Genomic DNA, 18156 nt, shown 5'->3' on the forward strand with positions numbered 1-18156 from the left:
ATATCCAACATACAAAACCTCTATGCCCCTGTGTAGTATCAGAGGTATATGGAGATACTGTACGGCCCTATGTGCTTCTGTGGATGCCCTATTACGGCTCTGTACAAATGGAGCTCTAATATGGCCATGTGCAAGGAGTTTTACTAAGTTTAATCTTGGATATGTACTTATCAAAACAATACATTGAAATCTAAATAGAAAGTACCATATAGTTTTAAGGCTGGGAAACACGTGCAGTTAGATGTGGTAGATGAAACTAAAGAGTCAAGGCACAAGTGGTAACACAGTATTGACTTGGAGTTGCTGAGAGCAGTCACAAAATAACGTCTACAGAACGAGGCAGTAGAAATGGCGAGTGTGAGAGAGGCAAACCGCTTCTTGAGCGTTGTGAAAGGGAGTTGTTGCTGAGGCTTTTAAGAGGTACAACCATTGCTTTTGTATTCCATATATACTGCAGATGTAAATCAGTTGTCTTCAAAATAACTGCAACTTAGTGTTCTGCAAGGAGATTCCATATTGTCATCCAGTTCACAGGAAAGTCATAAAAACACTCGCAGTCATGAACAGTCTGTTCTACACTCAGAGCTGAGATGGCACGACATACTCCCAATTCCTGAGCTCTGTTGCTGCGGTACACAGAAGTGACTTCTCACATTTCACTAGAAGTGACTATAATAAATCAATCTGGGACAGCGGCCCATTGCAGTAATATAAAGTTCTATACAAACTCACATCTTCACTATAGTTTTCTATTAAAGGGGTATTCCGAGCTTTTACAATTGATGACCTATTCTCAGAATAGGTCATCAATAGTTGATTGGCAGGGGACCACAGCTTGGGATCTCCACTGATCAGCTGATCCTCCAGCCCGCTGTCAGGGCCAGATGTCATCATTGCTGGTCACCGGAGGAAGTGTAATAGCCAGCTTCACTCCCATTGAGATCAGTGGGAGCGCTGACTCCTATTACACTTCTGACTCCTCAATGCAGTCAGAGCTGGAAGTGTAATAGGAAGCATCATCCCCACTGATTTCTATGGGAGTGAAGCAGTTAGTTACACTTTTAACGCTGACCGTCAGCTTCTGTGCCCGTCGACACTATGAAGATATCATCCATATAACAAAAATAAATATTTTAGTAGAGTTCGCAAACTGATTATAGAAAGATAGAACACGCGGTACTTCAATTCAAGAAAGGTCAGAAACTGATTTGCAAAAGTACGGGAGACGGATGTCCCCATTGCAGTGCCGTTCTTCTGGGTAAACCAGGCATCACCACATCTAAAGGCATTGTGTCAGGATAAAGAATAGAGACCTGCAGACAAACTCCACATGACGCCGGCTCTGGTCTGTCTTATGAACGTGTCACCTCTACTTCCATCATGGGAGGTGTGCGTGAATACAAACTTTCTACATCAATTGAGGCTAATTTATAATCAGACAATAAAGAAATCATTTGTGTCTTCCACGTATGAAGGGATGTTTTTTCAATAGAGAATCTAGAAGCAGTCTAAATATATTGATGATGGCTCAGTAACTAAACCTACAGTAGAAACAACTGACTACTCTCCAGTGCAGCAGGCTACTACACCTGCGGCTCCAACCCGCGCCGGTAAGATGTTACAGTTCTATTAGGAAGAAATGTAGAGGAGAGGTTTATTTCTGTATAAACTGCTAACAACTGCCATCCTCTGTCTCTTGTCAGTATTTTCTTCCGATGGTGCACAAAGATCTAACGTGGTCCCCCCGGACGTCCAGTTGTTTCTGATTGTGTTATTTATTAATAAATATGTTTTTTCTTTATGTGATATCATCATAGTGTGTCGGCGTGGACTCCGGGAGATTTGTAAGCTATCTGAATGACAATGAAATGAATGAGATTTACATAAAAACTTAAGGCCCATTACTGGCATGATCGCTCAAACGACAGTTTGAGTGACAGCTTTGAGTGATGATTTTGCATAAACTATTAAGTAGCTACTCAGCTACTTAAGAGCAATTAAGTGTGCAAATGAAGCCTTTAGCTGAATGCAGTTAATAGCTCAGGGCCTGTGATCTGCGCTTTGATCCTTTGTTCTCCAGGGGCAAACAATGCTATCAACACTCCCCGTGGAGAACTTCTGATAAGGCTGAAGGACGATTTTTATGTTGGACTGAATTTAACAAGCAGCTAGCAGTGCCCGAAAAAGCGCACGATGGGCGCGCGTTTAGACGCGCCGATGATTGCTAAAACGCCGATTAGAGATTTTTATAGCGATCATCGGCTGCTGTAAATGGACCTTTAGTAAAGATCATGTGGAACTCTTGGATGTCCTCGCAGTAGTCAAAGATCGTGATTTGCATACAGAAAGGCTAAGGAAGGCGATAACAAAGAATACATTTCTACATTGCAACATTTCTTATCCAGATGATGTTAAAGAGGCCATTCATTCTCCTGAACCATAAAAGCTGGCCGTAAGGAATAAGCATCGATGAAAAACGTTTACAGCAAGCGAGTGATTTGAATCTTCAGTTTCTGAGTAGGGGCCACTCGTTAATTAAATAGAAAAAGCGTTAAAAAAGCTTGCGAAAAATCTCTGTCAGATTTGCTACGGAAAAAAATGGAAGAAGATCGGCGGAGGCTCGAAGCAGACGTCGAGCGTCTCGTTTCATCTCGATATGCTCCTAGTGCTTCCATGATAACATCTGCTATTCTATGGAACTGATGTGTGATGGAAAAGGAGCCCATTTTTTCCAATAGGAAACCATGCGGTTGTTTTTACACACAGTGTCAACTTAAAAGACAAGTTAGGGCTCATTCACACAATTTATGCAATTTGACACTGTAAAAAGCGCCGTGTTTTTCTGTGTGTATACACGCGTATTTTGGATACATGTATAGTTTTTTGCATACATATTCAGGCCCCCTACCCACAGGCGTGCTCATGCACACAATACGCAGAGAACAGAACTCAATGATTTCAATAGGTTTGTTCAAATACGTGTATTTTATTGCACTTTCGGTCGCACAAAAAAACCCACATAATGCTCTATTCTCCTGCGTATTTGCACACCCAAATTGGAGATATGTAAATGCATGTGCAATATGCTAGGAGATGCGAGAAACACTCCGGAATTGTGCGGGAAAAAGAACACTTCTGTTACTCGTTAGACTAATTAGCCATTTGTTAAAAAAAATCTTGTGATTTATATAGCGCCAACTTATTCCACAGCACTTTTGAGTAATTTATTTATTAACCCCCACCAAGCTGGGTACTCATTTCACCAATATCAGAAGGATGAGTCAATCTTGAGTTGGCTACCTGAACCATTCATTGAATGATTGAAGGATTGAACTCGCAACCTTCAGGTTGTGAGCAAGAGCTTAGAACTGCATTTCTGCTGCCTTAGCACTCTGCTTCACACAAGGCTCTGTTTCAACCAGTGCATCTTTGTTTGCTGCACACAAACAAATGAAAACGCCCTGCAGTCATTCCCAAAAAAAAATGACGATCCACTTGATGTCACTATTTTTTTTAACCAGTGTCTCCTGCCAACATGTGTAACGCCACAGTGAATATACTTGTAACGGTGTATTTTCTGCATTTTTACACCCTCCTATAGACTTTAATGGGTGACTTCAGGCTGTGATACCAAAATAGGGTATGCTGTGAATTTTTTTGCACACAGGTAAGAAAGGCATGTCTGAATAACCCAAAGCAAATCAATGTGGTTTATGCTGCCCATATTACGTGCACAAAGAAAATCTGCCCATGTGAATAGGCTCTTACCAAAAAGTAGGTTTGTTTAAAGTACCCAAAAATGGTTAGAGAAATCAGCGCCACTCGCTAATTTTAAATGCAGAAATTGTACTTTCTGCACTGAATGTTCGGCTTCTGGTAGTCGGGCTCGGGGAGTCACACCTTCTGTAAGCCAGTTTGTTAATCTCATTCTACTGTTTATTATCTGTGCGTCATTTTATGTGAGCAGAACTATCTGCATCCTGTACAAACGCATCGCTGAGCGGCTACGATCAGTGACTACTGCTGCCGGCTCTGGGATGATGATTGTGTCAGGGATAACTGTATCATGTGCTATGAATGTGAAGGCCTGGTGGGATGCTAGAGGAAGCGTCAGGAGATGCAAACCGTCGTCGTCTGCACGACGTCCTCCTTCATTGTACGTGTTTTTACAGGAATTGCTGCGTTTTAAAATAAATTTCAGTGCCACTTTTCACGGCTTTAACTTCCTACATTGGAATAGTGTGGATGGCTTTGTGTGTCTTCTTTTTTATGGCAGAGTAAGGGCAGCATCAGATGGACATATTTGCGTGCGTTTTTGTGCATGTAAGATATACATGTGCAATGCGCAGAGAATAGAACCCATTGATGTCAGTGAGTTCTTTCACATTAATAATTGTTTCGCGCACATTTCACACCTGCTCTATTTTACTGTATCTTTGCGCACCAAACTGCCCCATAGAAGTCTATGGCTGGGTTCACATTGGGGAGCAAATCCGTATGCGGACGCTAATCCCGGGATTCGCCAGGCATGTGGACGAGATTTCTCAGAAATCTCGTCCACACGGGATGGCGAATCCGCCGCAGCAAAGCCGACAGAAGCCGCAGGCTTTGAAGCAGCGGATTCCCGGCGGCAATCTCGCAGTTTTTCGCTGCGTCCAAACCGCGTAATCTCTGCCTGGAATCCGCCAAGTGTGAACCCAGCCTATAGGAGTTGCTCAAATTTGCACGCAATATGCAAAGTGATGCGTGAGACACAGTGCAAATCCTTATGGAAAAGAACACATCTGGATCTCATTAGGCTAAATAGCCTTTTAAATCACGGCGGGGGTTTGTGGAGTGTCGCGCGTCAATGTGATTGTGCCCTGCTTGTGCAAAAAAGTACAGTACTATGTGCAGACACATGCAAAACGCTGCGCTGAAATGTGTGTATTTTCGCATACGCTCGTCTGAAGCCGCCCTTAAGATGAGGTTTGCCAGCTCGATGCCCTACATATAATGTGGCATATCAAGAGTTTATTGTAAGGGTATTATTAATGAATTATCTCCTAACCGGAATTATAATTAGTCAGTGCGAAGTGCTGCATCCGTATTCCGTGACATCACGGCTTAAAATGTCTTTGTCGCTGTTCACTATGCTGCACACTAGAATCCCTGGAAGTTTCCACATGGCTGATTATATATAGTGAATGTAAAGCTTTTGCTGCAAAGTGCTCATTTCTTAGCAAGAAAATCCCATCTGCTTTCTTCATTTCTCACTGCTGTGTGGATGGCAGCGAGATGAGATGTGGAGAATTAGACTCCAGCAATCACGGAGCTTCTCTAACCTTGCTGCGGACGTGAGGATGTAATGACAGAGAACCGCCGGCTGCTAGGAAGCTCATTCATTGAAGCCCCGCAGGCTCACTTAGCAGGATAAATGGTTGCTTCAATAAGGGAAAGCACTTGTCGACGTAACGACCCGTCCGTCATTCTCACGTGGTTTTCGGGTAATTTTTTTGTGTGATGGTTATGGAATATGCAGTAAGAAGAAAGGTTTGTTGGCATGAAGATGAAAAGTGCGGAGACAGCAGATCATTCAGTACAGGGCACTTATACTACGTGACAGCCAAGGGGGTGATATCTGAATGTGTTCTGCAGACATTATTGATGTCTTTTCTATGTGGCAGAGGGGTCTCCACATCAGATCAGGACCCAACATACATCTGACCCCCTACACTGCTTATAGCTACAGGCCTGATTCTCAGTAGCTTCCATTGCAAATATGCATGCAATCGGTTCAGACTTACACATCATTGGGACATTACGTGGACCCAGACCACCATCTACACCAGTATGACATCCAGACTAGTAATATTTAAGGCACTAAAGTTGGCCATATGCATTAAAGCAACTATCCTGCTTCCTAATTGGATAGCATTATAGTCCCCCATGGGCCATGTTAGAAACTGCCCCAAAGGTAATACAAGTACTTCTCTCTCTTCTGTTTTTTAGAAGCTCATCTTTTTGCTTCTGTACTAAGTAGATGGGCCGCCATGTTAAAAAACGGCACACGTTGTGTGTATCCGCTCTTCTTGTATAGACCGTTGATCCCTATGACAGGAGTTACGCTGCTGTTGCTTCTCGTATTCTTACTGTAGTAAACCCGTAACAGTTACATTACACCGTATCTATAAACAAGAGTCAGCGAAAGCGTTGAAATGAGGCGTGGTGCAATTCAAGATGACTGAAGGTACCAGTAGGCCGGCTTAACACAGGCTTAAGTGCATCGACATGCGTATTTGTGCTGTGTATTTGTGGGATGGGCGTTGCATTTAGGCGTGCACCTGTGCGCGTTTAACTGTATTTTTTGCGCGTGCAAAAAAATGCATAAGCATGCTCCCATTAATTTCAATGGGCAATGATGAAGTTAAATTAGTTTAATATGTGTTATTTTCATGAGCAATATGCATAAAAATAGAACATCCTGCATATTTTTTTGTGTGAATGAAATGCGCGCACAAAATATTCTCATTTGAACAAATCTATTGAGATCCATGGGTTCTACTCACTGTGCATTGTGCGTGCAAATGCATTCATGTGAATAACCCCTTACAGGGGGTAATAGTTGCCCCAAAATTTTCTCAAATGAGTGATTACAGCCGACTGTCAACCTGTGTACTCACTGCCCCCGACAGCGAGCTGAAACAGACGGACTACTGGGTGACTTCTCACTTTGTGTAAATAGGAGACCTGCCATGACGAGCATGCATGATGGCGGAGTCATTTATCCCTTAGTTGTCCATGACCGGCTTTTAGACGTAAAAATGGATTTTGGATGGTGAATGTAACTCAGTTTGTGAGAATACTGAGAAGCCGTATAACCTGTAATATCCCGGAGACTCCACACAGGAATATATCAGAGTCTTCCCCTATTTAATGAACAAAAATTAGGTATTTACTGTTGTGGAATTACTATATAATATGGATACTAGTGTAGCAACAACATGTTAGTCAGAACTGCTACAAACTTGTGTCATTGTCTGGTAAACCCAACTATTCGCTACAACTAAGCTGCTCTTACAGGTGGAAGTTTCCTCTTTTTCTGGATACTCTACCTCCTCTTGTGTTTTGGTACCTGGTTTTAAGGTTATGTGCAGGCTTATGCATTATACTGCTTCTAATTGTAATCCTATCCTTTCTTACAGGAGGTACAAAAGGTTGTGAACCCAGTCAGTACCCAAGGAACCGATGGGGACTGCAAGCCGACTGATGAGAAAGAAGAAGTTGCTGCTATTGCAGAGGTGGGCTGGATGACATCTGTGAAGGACTGGGCTGGCGTGATGATTTCTGCTCAGACACTAACAGGTCGTGTGCTGGTAAGTGTTCTTTGTGCTGACGATATCTTCAAAAAAGTATTAACTTTTAAAATGTGATAATTCAGGCAATTTTCAAAAGTTAAAAAATCACCTCTTAGAATGAAATAATAACAAAGAGCCTTTGATGGCAGAAGGCTGTAAGTTCGGCCAGACCAACCCCTGGGATCTGTTGGTTTCCACAACTCGTTCCAGTATGAATAGGACACATTGATGTTGTCTCTTTTCTTAGATGAGAAGTTTATCCAGGCAGCGGTGAGCCATAAAGAAAACATTTCTTTTTCTGTCTGATGAGGCATTGAGGTTTATCTGAATTTTCAGACTTTCCGTGTCCATTTGCTTACTTTGAATCTATTTTAATTTCACTTTCTTCCACATTGACTCAGATTCCATCCAATATACATAACAAATGTGTTAAATATGATCACGTAGTAAATAAAAGGTTGACTATATGAAGGCTCCTAGACAAATTGTTTTGCTTGCTTTACAAGAAGAGATAAAATGCACTGGGTACTTGCGGTTCAGATGTATCAACTTTGATAACTACCCCCCCCCCCCCCCCCCCCCCGTTGTGTGGTAAGTGCGCTCTGACCGCTGGTTCCTCCAACAACCATGAGTGCTGGGGTGGCCTTTTCATAGCTATTCTAGACACAACAGCATTCTTGTCCTCTGACATGCCGTGTATGGCTTTTGAGCTGAACCTCATTTGGAGTAAATGGAGATGAGCTGCAATACCCGGCTACTGCACTACAAAGAACAGTACTGATAGATGTCTGAGGAAACATAGAGCTTTTAGCAAAATTTGTTCTGTACCTTCTCAGCGTGGACAACACTTTCAGCTACAAGACCCAACACTATTCTCTTCAGAAGGACAAAAAAACATTTTACCCCCGAGGAGGCTCGGAACAGATCTGAATCCAAGTCCCAGAAAATATCACCTTGATGTTCACTAGTTGATCTTACCCGAAAACATTAACAAATAGACAGCAATATTGAAGATAAGGAGGAGAAAATGGATCACCAGAACCATAAAGATCAGCACCTATTTAGGCATCGGAAGTGAACTACATGCCAACAATCCTGCTTTGTCGATAAGGGTAAAAGGAAACCATGTCCTGTAAGATCATAGACTATAGAGAAGAAGGGGCATGGTGCCTCTTCTAATAAAGCGCGTATTCTGTTCTGAAGATACTATTTGTGTTCATTGCACGTCTGGAGGAGGTCGTGGAGGGTCTCCCATTCTTGTAAGTTAAAAAAAAAAGGAGAACCCATACGCAAGTCGTAGAGTAGTATGTTAGCAATACACTTACTAATTTGTTTTCAGGAAGGAAGATTTTTTCATTCGATTACTTTAGTATTTAATGGTTTCGTTCTGTAATATTATGCTGCTGTATTAGGCATGGAGCAGGTGGGGTTTGCCCCTTTATTATGCATCATCAGTCTTATAATCTGGATATGAAACCTGGAATGTCAAAGGGTTATATTTTACGTACACAAGGGCGCAAGTTCTTAGGCATCTTAAACGCTTATGCCCTAACATTGAGTATTTACAGGAGACGCATCTAACATCAAGTGATTTCTTCCATATGCAGAAGATGTGAGTTGGTGGTGGTTATGGATCTTCAGCGGTTGGAAATACAGCCAGAGTATTGTTCTTGATACACAGAAATGTTCCATGCATAGGGATGCCTCACTTAGGATATTCGGAGGGCTGCTGGATTAATATACTACTGGATTGTGGGGGAGATTTGATTCGTTCATATAATATATATGCACCAATTGGGGAGAATAAGTCATTTTTTCAAGCCTTAGGCATTCAGCTTCAGCAAGGTACTCACAAGTTAATATTAGTAGGAAGGGATTTAAACTCAGATTTACAACCAGGAGAGGAGAAGAAAACGACCTCTACTACTACTAAGAAATAGAGACAGGGTCCTGCCAACTTTTCTTCAGGTCAATGGTCTCAGAGATATATGGAGGGATACTCATCCAGATGGACAGGAGTTCACCTACTTCTCTCAGGTTCATTGACCATGGCTGTGAACGGACTATATACTATGCCGTACAGAACTGTCGCGAAGAGCCCTTAATTCTGAAATAGGAGAGATTAAGATTTCTGACCACTCTCAGTTTTACTGTCTCTCCTTGACATTCATCTGAGGGTAGTAAATGTATATAGCGCTTTCTAGCATTTCTAGTGAACGACAACTCTTTTGCAGAGGAAAGTGGATGGAATTTGAAGAAACAAGAAACATAAAGATAATCCAATACTTTATTGGGCCAAAGCAAAGTCAGTTATAAAAGGATGCAGAGAAAGAATAACGTGCAATGAAGTTGAGCAGTGCAAAGCAGCAGTTTTGATAACTGAGCCACCGAACTTCTTTTTTCTTCTCCAGAGGAGAATAAGAATGGTAAACATAAAGAGAAAGTACAAACTCCATGCAGTTGTTGTCCATAATGAGCTGTCGACCTAGAACCCCAGCACTACAAGGCAATAGTGCTAGCCACTGAGCCAACAAGCTTCTTCCTTTTTCCTCCTCCTGCTTCTTCTTTTCCAGAAGAGCAAAAGGAGAAAAGTAGAATATCTTATTCTTATTCTTCTTTTCCTTTCCCTTCTCCTCTTTATCCTTTTTATACTTCTTCTCCTACTACTCCTTTTCCTCATTCTTCTTCTCCTTCACTTTCTTATTATTATCTTTCTCCACCGGAGGAGAAGGAAGAAGAACAAACAATCAAATGGAAGAACAAGCAAGGTGATGCAGTCATTAGGTGATGCACATTTGGATGGTGTTTTTATGTTTGGTTTGTGTATATTTTTGCTGATGCAGAAAGTGACTCAGTTGTTAGCAAAACAGCTTTGCAGAGCTGGAGTTGTAGGTTCAAATCTGATCAAGGGCAACATCGAGATTTAGTTTTTAATGGTCTCTTTACGTTTAGGGCGCCCACCCACTGGCGATTTTTTTTTCTTTGCGTTTTGTGTTTTTTCTCAAGAGCAGTTAGAATTGAATGTACTCCTGTCCACTGGCGTTTTTTTTTGCGTTGCGTTGCGATTTTTAACATAGGAACTGTCAGTTGCATATGTGTCCTTATTTTTCTCCTAATGCACCCATGAAAGTCAATGGAAATTAATGAAAAAGCCGCGAAAACGCGGCAAAAAACGCGGGAAAAACGCCGCGAAAACGCAGCGTTTTTCACGCACGAAAATCGCAAACGCCAGTGGGTGGGCGCCCTAATTCTTGTTTTTGTTCTTCTGATGCAGAATGGACAAGTTTGGTGGCTCAGTTGAGTGCACTGCTGCTTTGTATTGCTGGAGTTGTAGGTACATCTTTGACTAAGGACATCCAGATGGAGTTTTTCAAAGTCCATGCATGTTATCCTTGATAGGATTTGAACCCAGGAACCCAGCAGTGACAGGCAAGAGTGCTAACAACTGAGACACATCCATAGAAAAAAAAACCACACACATGTATATTATTCAGGTCATTTTTTTACCCTCATTGATTTCAATGGAAGTCGGAATTGGGCACCCAATTCACGATCAGGTCACGAAATCAGGTCAGGTCAAGTTATTCCTGAAGTAGTTAGGAATAAGAGATGGGCATAAATGTTTAGATGGACATATTTTTAATTCTCAGATAGTTTTACTAATTATTAAAAAAAAGTTACTGTATAAAAGTAAAAAAAACACCCTTTTGCCATACTTATAATAAAAGAATCTAAATAATAAAGCAAAAATACATATTTGGTATCGCTGCGTCTGTAAAAGTTCGATCTATCAAATTAATGCATTATTTACCCCGCACTGTGAACATCATCAGAAAATAAAATAAAGAGCATCAGAAATGTGCTTTTTTTTTGTCTCCAAGAAAAAATGCAATAAAAAGCGATCAAAAAGTCATATGTATTCCAAAATGGTACCAATGCAAACTACAGGATGTCCTGCAAAAAAAGAGCCCTTGCACAACTATGTCGGCGGAAAAATAAAAAAAACTATTGCGCACAGAAGATGGCGGAAGAAAATAATTTAAAAAAATTAAATATCTTTGAAAAAAAATACTAGTAGTACAGCAAAAAAAAAACTATATAAGTTTGGTATCGTAGTAATCGTACTGACCCATAGAATAAAGTTGTCATGTCCTTTTTCATGCAGTTTGTGGGCCGTAGAAACAAAACACACCGAAAGATGGTGGAATTTCATTTTTTTCCCCATTTCTCTCCACTTAGAATTTTTAAAAAGTTTTAAATAGCACCATTGAAATACAAATAAAACTCGTCCTGCAAAAAACAAGCTCTCATACAGCTACGTTGATGGATAAATAAAGGAAAAACGACAAAAGCTTGGTCACTAAGGGGTTAATGAGCAGATGTGCAACTTTTAAGATGATAATGTCCTTGATTGCAAAGTGACATTTTGTAAGTTGTGCTTGAGTATCCCTTAAACGGGATGACACACACTGGCACAGAGAGTGTAAGTTGCGCAAAAGCCACAATGGCTTTCTAAACCAAACAAACAATGTCAGAACTCTTTTCACAATGGTTTTCTCATGTTGAAGCAGAATTCCCAGGATTAGGTCTAGTACAGTGGTGGCGAACCTATGGTACGCGTGCTAGAGGCGGCACTCAGAGCCTTCCCTTCTGGCACGCGCCGCCATCGGCCACTCACCACATTAGTGAATACTGACAGGGGTGCCGCAGCTCCCCTGCCGTTATTCACTCAGCAGCGATGCTAGAGGCGCTGATCACAAGTGCTGCTCTGCCATCAATCACAGAGCTCTATTATTGCCTGCAGCCCCTGTGACATCCCATAATCTGGGCGGAACTGCAGCTGTGAACATAGACCGGAGCGGGGGATCAAGTATGGTCGCAGGACACAGTGAAAGCGGGGAGAAGTGTTATGTTACTGCATGGGAAAGGGGTTGTACTGAAATCTTACAACTCAAACAATCCCTTGAAGATAGGTTTCCCCATGACTTGCTGACTTGCACATCCAGACATTATCATTACATTTCCATAATTACCTCTGCTCACACACACATTCATATAACACTGTAATACTTTGTATAAAAAACTGTTCCAAAATGAGTCAACAAACACCAATGCTGCCAAAGAACTCCATAAGCATTACAGTAATACACATAATACGACTATACAGCATCTACATAAAACTACCATCCACTGCCCATACACCTCCACTGCTGAGGTGCCACAATGCCATAAGCACCTTCCCACCTTCCCCCTACATTATTTTGCCTTTACAGTGTAAACTAGGTCCAGGACGACTAAAACATCTCTGCTTCACCACCGATATCTATAATATTCCTATCTTTTATGTGACATGACTTTTGCTGTGTGAATTGCTGCAAGGTCCTCCTGATGCCTCATTGCTGGTGCATCCTGGCTGTGTCTGATGCTGCAGCTTAGCCTCATTGAAGTAAATGGGACTGATCTGCAATATCGGGTAAGTGCATGAATGACAGCAGCACTATATCTGATCAAGCCTAGGTTTATGCCATCAATAACTGAAGGTATGGTACCGCTTTAGTTGGAAATCATAAAATCATTGCAAATATGATTGTAGAAATGTTGTTTAAATTCAACATCTTTCATTAAGGCCTCTTTCACATGGGCATCGTTTTAGCACAGTATGGGCGTGTGAAAAAATAGTGGCTATACTGCACTAAAAATTGCATCAACAGGCAATTTTTCACGTGCAGAAGACCTGAACTTCATGCGTGTGAAAATCACCCATACACTAGAGCAGCGTGTTGTTTTAAAAAAGTGCAGCTGCTCCAGGAGGAGAGAGAGAAGAAGCCTCGCAGAGCTTTGGGATTTTCCCATAGCAGAGAGAGAGAGAGAGAGAAGGGCTTTGGGAGTTAACCCATAGTCCCATTCTCTCTTTTCCTGCTATGGGTTAATCCGACATAGCCCCACTCTCTCTATCCCTGCTATGGGAAAATCTCCCATAGCCCCACTCTCTTCATCTGCTATGGGGGATTAACCCATAGCCCTGCTCTCTCTTTCCCTGCTATGGGTTAATTTGACATAGCCCCACTCTCTCTATCCCTGCTATGGGAAAATCTCCCATAGCCCCACTCTCTTTATCTGCTATGGGGGATTAACCCATAGCCCTGCTCTCTCTCCCTGCTATGGGTTAATCTCCCATAGCCCCGCGCTCTCTCTCCCTGCTATAGGGAAATCCCCCATAGCCCCACTCTCTCTCCCTACTATAGGGATCCCCAAGGGATATCCCCATAGTGCAGAGAGAGGGAGCGGGGCTATAGGGGATCCCTGAGGGTTATCCCCATAGTGCGGTGAGAGGGGCAGTGCTAGAGAGAGCGGGTGGGGCGCCCGTTCACGCGATTTTTAGTGCAGTATAGTCGCGATTGTTTCACATGCCTATACTGTGCTAAAACCATGCCCATGTGAAAGAGGCCTAAGTCCTCCATATCACAGGTCCTTACATCATGCTGCCCTCTTGCTGAAACCTTGCTCAAGAGGCGAGTCACTCCAAAGGCTGTAAGCCATAATCTTATGGTTCATTGATTGTATCCTCCCTGAACCAGGGAGCACTGGTACAGAGGTCCTCCAGCCATAGTCTCTCAGTCCTGAGGTACTATGCTACCTCACTGCTGTGGCTGCCAGCACTGTGGCAGTCTCTGATGTTGCTCTCTGGCTTTGCCTCCGTGTGGCTCCTCCAAGCTCAACAAGGGGACTCTGGCTGGCAATGGCCTCTGCCACTTCCCATGTGGTCTTTGTTTGCCCCTTTCTCACAGGCTGGGGTCTTCTCCTGTGCCAAGTAGCACGCACATGCTGCTGGCATCTCTAGCTGTCTCTGCTGCACTCCTGTGCTCTCTTCTGATGGCACAGATAAATATCCTTTTGTAACTAAGATGGCCACCTGCAAATCCGCAAGAAAGTCGGGGCTTCATTTAGGTGAGTGAATATTCGCTCATATGTTTGCTTTTGTGGATAAATATATGCATGAGTGCATGATTATTCTCTAATGCCCTTGCATAAACCCCAACATTAGTGCATTTAGCATACCTCCCAACTTATGAGCAATGAAAAGAAGGACAACTGAAGTAGCAAAATTTAAGGACAGGCCATGCCCTTTTGTCTTAAGCCACGCCCTCTATATCCCATAATAGTGCCCTTAAGTGACCCCTTTCTTGCCAATTCTAGGATGGTTAGGACACATGTATAAGTAGCACAATGTAGTAAACTAGCAATCGAATGATCGCATCTTCACGTCCGCTTGAGGCACAAGAAAATAGGTTAATAAAGTTCAATATAGATTAAAAAAAAACTTCCCTACAAAACTCCTTTTTTTCTGAGAACAAATAGACTTATTCGGTATTGATGTGTTCATAAAGATCTGCACTATAAAAATATGATGTTTGTTACCCCGCATGGGGAATCGTGGAACAAATAAAATGCCAGAATCACTATTCATCTGCCTCCCACAAAAGGCAATAAAAGGAAATCAGAAAATGGCATGTGGATTTGTGGCTGCTCACACCAGTGACTTGCAGTTGCGCTATTCGTTTTCCTAACGGACAAGGATGGTCAGATGCAGAGGCGTAACTTGAAGCTCCTGGGCCCCAATGCAAAACCTGTAACAGGGCCCCCAACTATAATGCTTTATTCATAGTACTGGGCTCCCTATATGGGGAAGAGAGGCCTTATGGGCCCCCTAAGGCTCCTGGGCTCGGGTGCAACCGCATCCCCTATAGCTACGCTCCTGGTCAGATGTGACTATTACTGCTATATTACTTACTATACTACTGGGGTTTAGCTATTTACTGTATCTCTTTATTAGAATATATGGACCATGAACGGTTTGACACAGGTCACCTCCCTGGGCCATGACTTGCTTTTACCAGTAGAAGCCTAGAAATTAAAGAGTACCTGCACTTTCACTTCGAAGCGTTCCTGCTTCGTCGGACGTATTCGACTATACAAGTGCTATATGGGGCATTCTTCTGCTGCTGGAAGGAGTCAAATACGACTGACAGAGCAAGAATGATTCGAAGTGAAAGTGCAGGTACTCTTTAAACATTGGTTTTATCAGTGGACAACCAAATCGGGAAACATCGCTTTAGAAACCAATTTGCTCTTGAAAATGTAGATGTCATAAATAGCCAGATTCGCCATTCGGGGGGAGCTACAGGTGACCCCTCTGGGGATGATATTGGTTGTCATCCACAGACACATAAGAATTGGTTAGAAAGCATGTTTTCTACTTTGACATATAGGTAATACTATCTAATGTGTGATACTAATAAATGAGTAGTTTTCTCGTTTATATGGTAATGTACTGCACAATGTCCTCGCAGCGGCTGCTTGAAGAAACATTAGTGGCATATGTCTAGAAATAAATTGATAAATGTTATATAGATCTCTTTCAGTGCAATAAAAGCACTTTGTTTAGTTCTGAAAGAGCAGGCTTTAACAATTAGTCTGACACAGAAGGAGAGGGGACCTGTGATTTGAAAGGGGTTCTGTTGCTTCAAAAGCATTTTGGGGGCTCCCGCAGCTCGACACACAACAGCCTGCTTTTCAGTGAATTCCGGATCCCTGCTGGCGCCTGGCACTCGGCTCTGCCACCCCATGCCTGCTTCTATTCACAAAGCTTGCAACACACAGAACGAAGCCCTTTGCTTCTAAATGTCAACAGAGCTTTAGACATAATAAGCACACCAATTACAGCCAAGCAAAGCGCAGCAAGAGGGAATAACCTGACTAATTCTGGGAGGCAGAAAGCTGCAGAGTATTGCAGGTATCTTCTAGGAAGGACACTTGGCCTACATTGAGATCAATTCAATACAAAAACCACGATTGTCCTCGTAAGACCACAACATGTATATATCATTTGGAATCTTAGCAATATTTGACTAATGACTGTTCATGACAGCCATGCACAACTTGTTGCAGACATAGTGTAATTAGGTGGCTCGACTGGGGGAAAATTTATGAGCCCTAATAAGTAGGTGTGTATATATACAGTGTGTACATATATTTATATTCTTTGTCAAAAACAATCCGCCCCCAGAAGATGTGGTCCTCTGCTGCAGAACTCAGCATGCGGATCCATCTAGGCAGATATGTAAATGATGAGAGTTATGGTGTGATTAGATGAACGGTCTTGTCACCTGAGGCCCTAAAAGTGGTTCCACCCTTGGCCTATAAAAGGCCCTCGGAGACTCCTTGTGTGTAGTGACCTCTTCTTCCACTTGTGTAGACCTTGTTGACCACTAGATGCCTCTACGACACAGAGAAGAGATTTCACCCCGTTACCAGAGTCTGAGAGGGGATTATTGGGATGTGAGAAGCTGGATGGTCGTATTGACAAATTGTCCCCCACCTGGGCCGTTCTAGCCAGACTGTTAGGAGGTGTTGGGACCAGTGGATGTGTGAGGGCACACAAGGTGACTGGGCTCAGGACGCCCCCTACAGACCACCAGTAGAGAGGACCGTCTGACCAGACTCTTAGGAGGTGTTGGGACCAGTGGATGTATGAGGACACACAAGGTGACTGGGCTCAGGACCCTCGACAGACCACCAGTAGAGAGGATCGTCTGACAAGCATGGGCAGTGCCAACATTTTTATTGACAGTCATCCAGAGACAGGTGGCTCCATCGTTATACCCCTGTGTCTGTTAGTACCATTTCCAGGCACTTCGCTGATGGACATTTGATCTCATAGCAGACATTACACGTATGGCCTCTGACACCCACCATCACCTCCATTTGCAGTGGTGTTTTGAACCGTGCTAGCCTAGCCAGGTATAGGCTAGCGCTGGACATGTGTCACAGCATTTATCATGCAACACCTGGAAAAATGGAAGATCAGAAAAGCATTCCAAAGCGGCGTGGGGGGCCTTTGTAGGGAGGTGAGTATACCAGGTTTTTTTTATTGTTTAAACCAGCAGAAAAGGTAGCCTTATTATTAATGGGGGGAAAAGGGCACTTTTTTTTTTATTAATGAGGGCAGAAAGCAGGACATTATTATTAATTGGGACAGAAAAGGCGGCCTTATTATAAATGAGGCAGAAAAGGCAGCAATAATTACATAGGCAGAAAAAGGTGTCATTATTAACAAGGGCAGAAGAACTCGGTTTTATTATTATATATATTAAAGCGCTGCAGAATAAGGCCTCATGTCCACTCAAAAAATATAATCTGCGCAGAATCTGCAGCGGATTTGCTTTAAATGGCATTTTTTGCATGCAGATATCCGCACACATTGCTATCAATGTGATAGCAATGTTGCCGATCCGCGCGGATTCCGCGGAATATGGAGCATGCCGTGTTTTTTCTCCCGCGCATGAAAAACGCAAATCATTTAAAATGCCATCTGCGGGTGCAAAAATCAATTTAATGGACCCGCGGATGGCAATGATTCCCTATGGGCAAAATCCGCTGCAGATTACGCGGCGGAAATCCACTGCGGAGCCCGCAATTCCATTTACCCAGTGGACATGAGGCCTTACTTGTTGCTATACAAATAAAGATTATTATTTATTATTATTATTGTGGAAAACAAAGATGGCATTATTACCTACATGGGCAGAAAAAGTGGCATTATTAATAATGGGCTAGGGGGGAGTAATTGTGATGATCTGGGTGCAGATAAAAAAGAAAAGAAAGAGAGAACGCCACCTGTGATTACTGGAGGTAACTGCAATCAACGTAGAGCTGCTAACTGACTAAACTGACTGTAATTTAGACATATACTATCATTACGAAGTGGTCACTAGCGAGCACTATTACTGTGAGGGGATACAAAAGGGCGTAGTCTGAA

At 42.6% G+C, this 18156-nt stretch overlaps 1 protein-coding gene across 2 annotated transcripts in view; it reads left to right on the forward strand.

Annotated features, from left to right (window-relative positions):
- KCNMA1 (potassium calcium-activated channel subfamily M alpha 1) overlaps nucleotides 1–18156 on the forward strand; it is a 466431-nt gene that overhangs the window by 142041 nt on the left and 306234 nt on the right. For both annotated transcript variants that reach the window (XM_066600372.1, XM_066600373.1), the window contains exon 2: nucleotides 7185–7355. In XM_066600372.1, coding sequence (XP_066456469.1) covers nucleotides 7185–7355 — 171 coding nt within the window. The remainder of the gene's footprint in view (nucleotides 1–7184; nucleotides 7356–18156) is intronic.

Source organism: Eleutherodactylus coqui, chromosome 4, assembly GCF_035609145.1.
Source record: "Eleutherodactylus coqui strain aEleCoq1 chromosome 4, aEleCoq1.hap1, whole genome shotgun sequence".
Classification (NCBI taxonomy): Eukaryota; Metazoa; Chordata; class Amphibia; order Anura; family Eleutherodactylidae; genus Eleutherodactylus; species Eleutherodactylus coqui.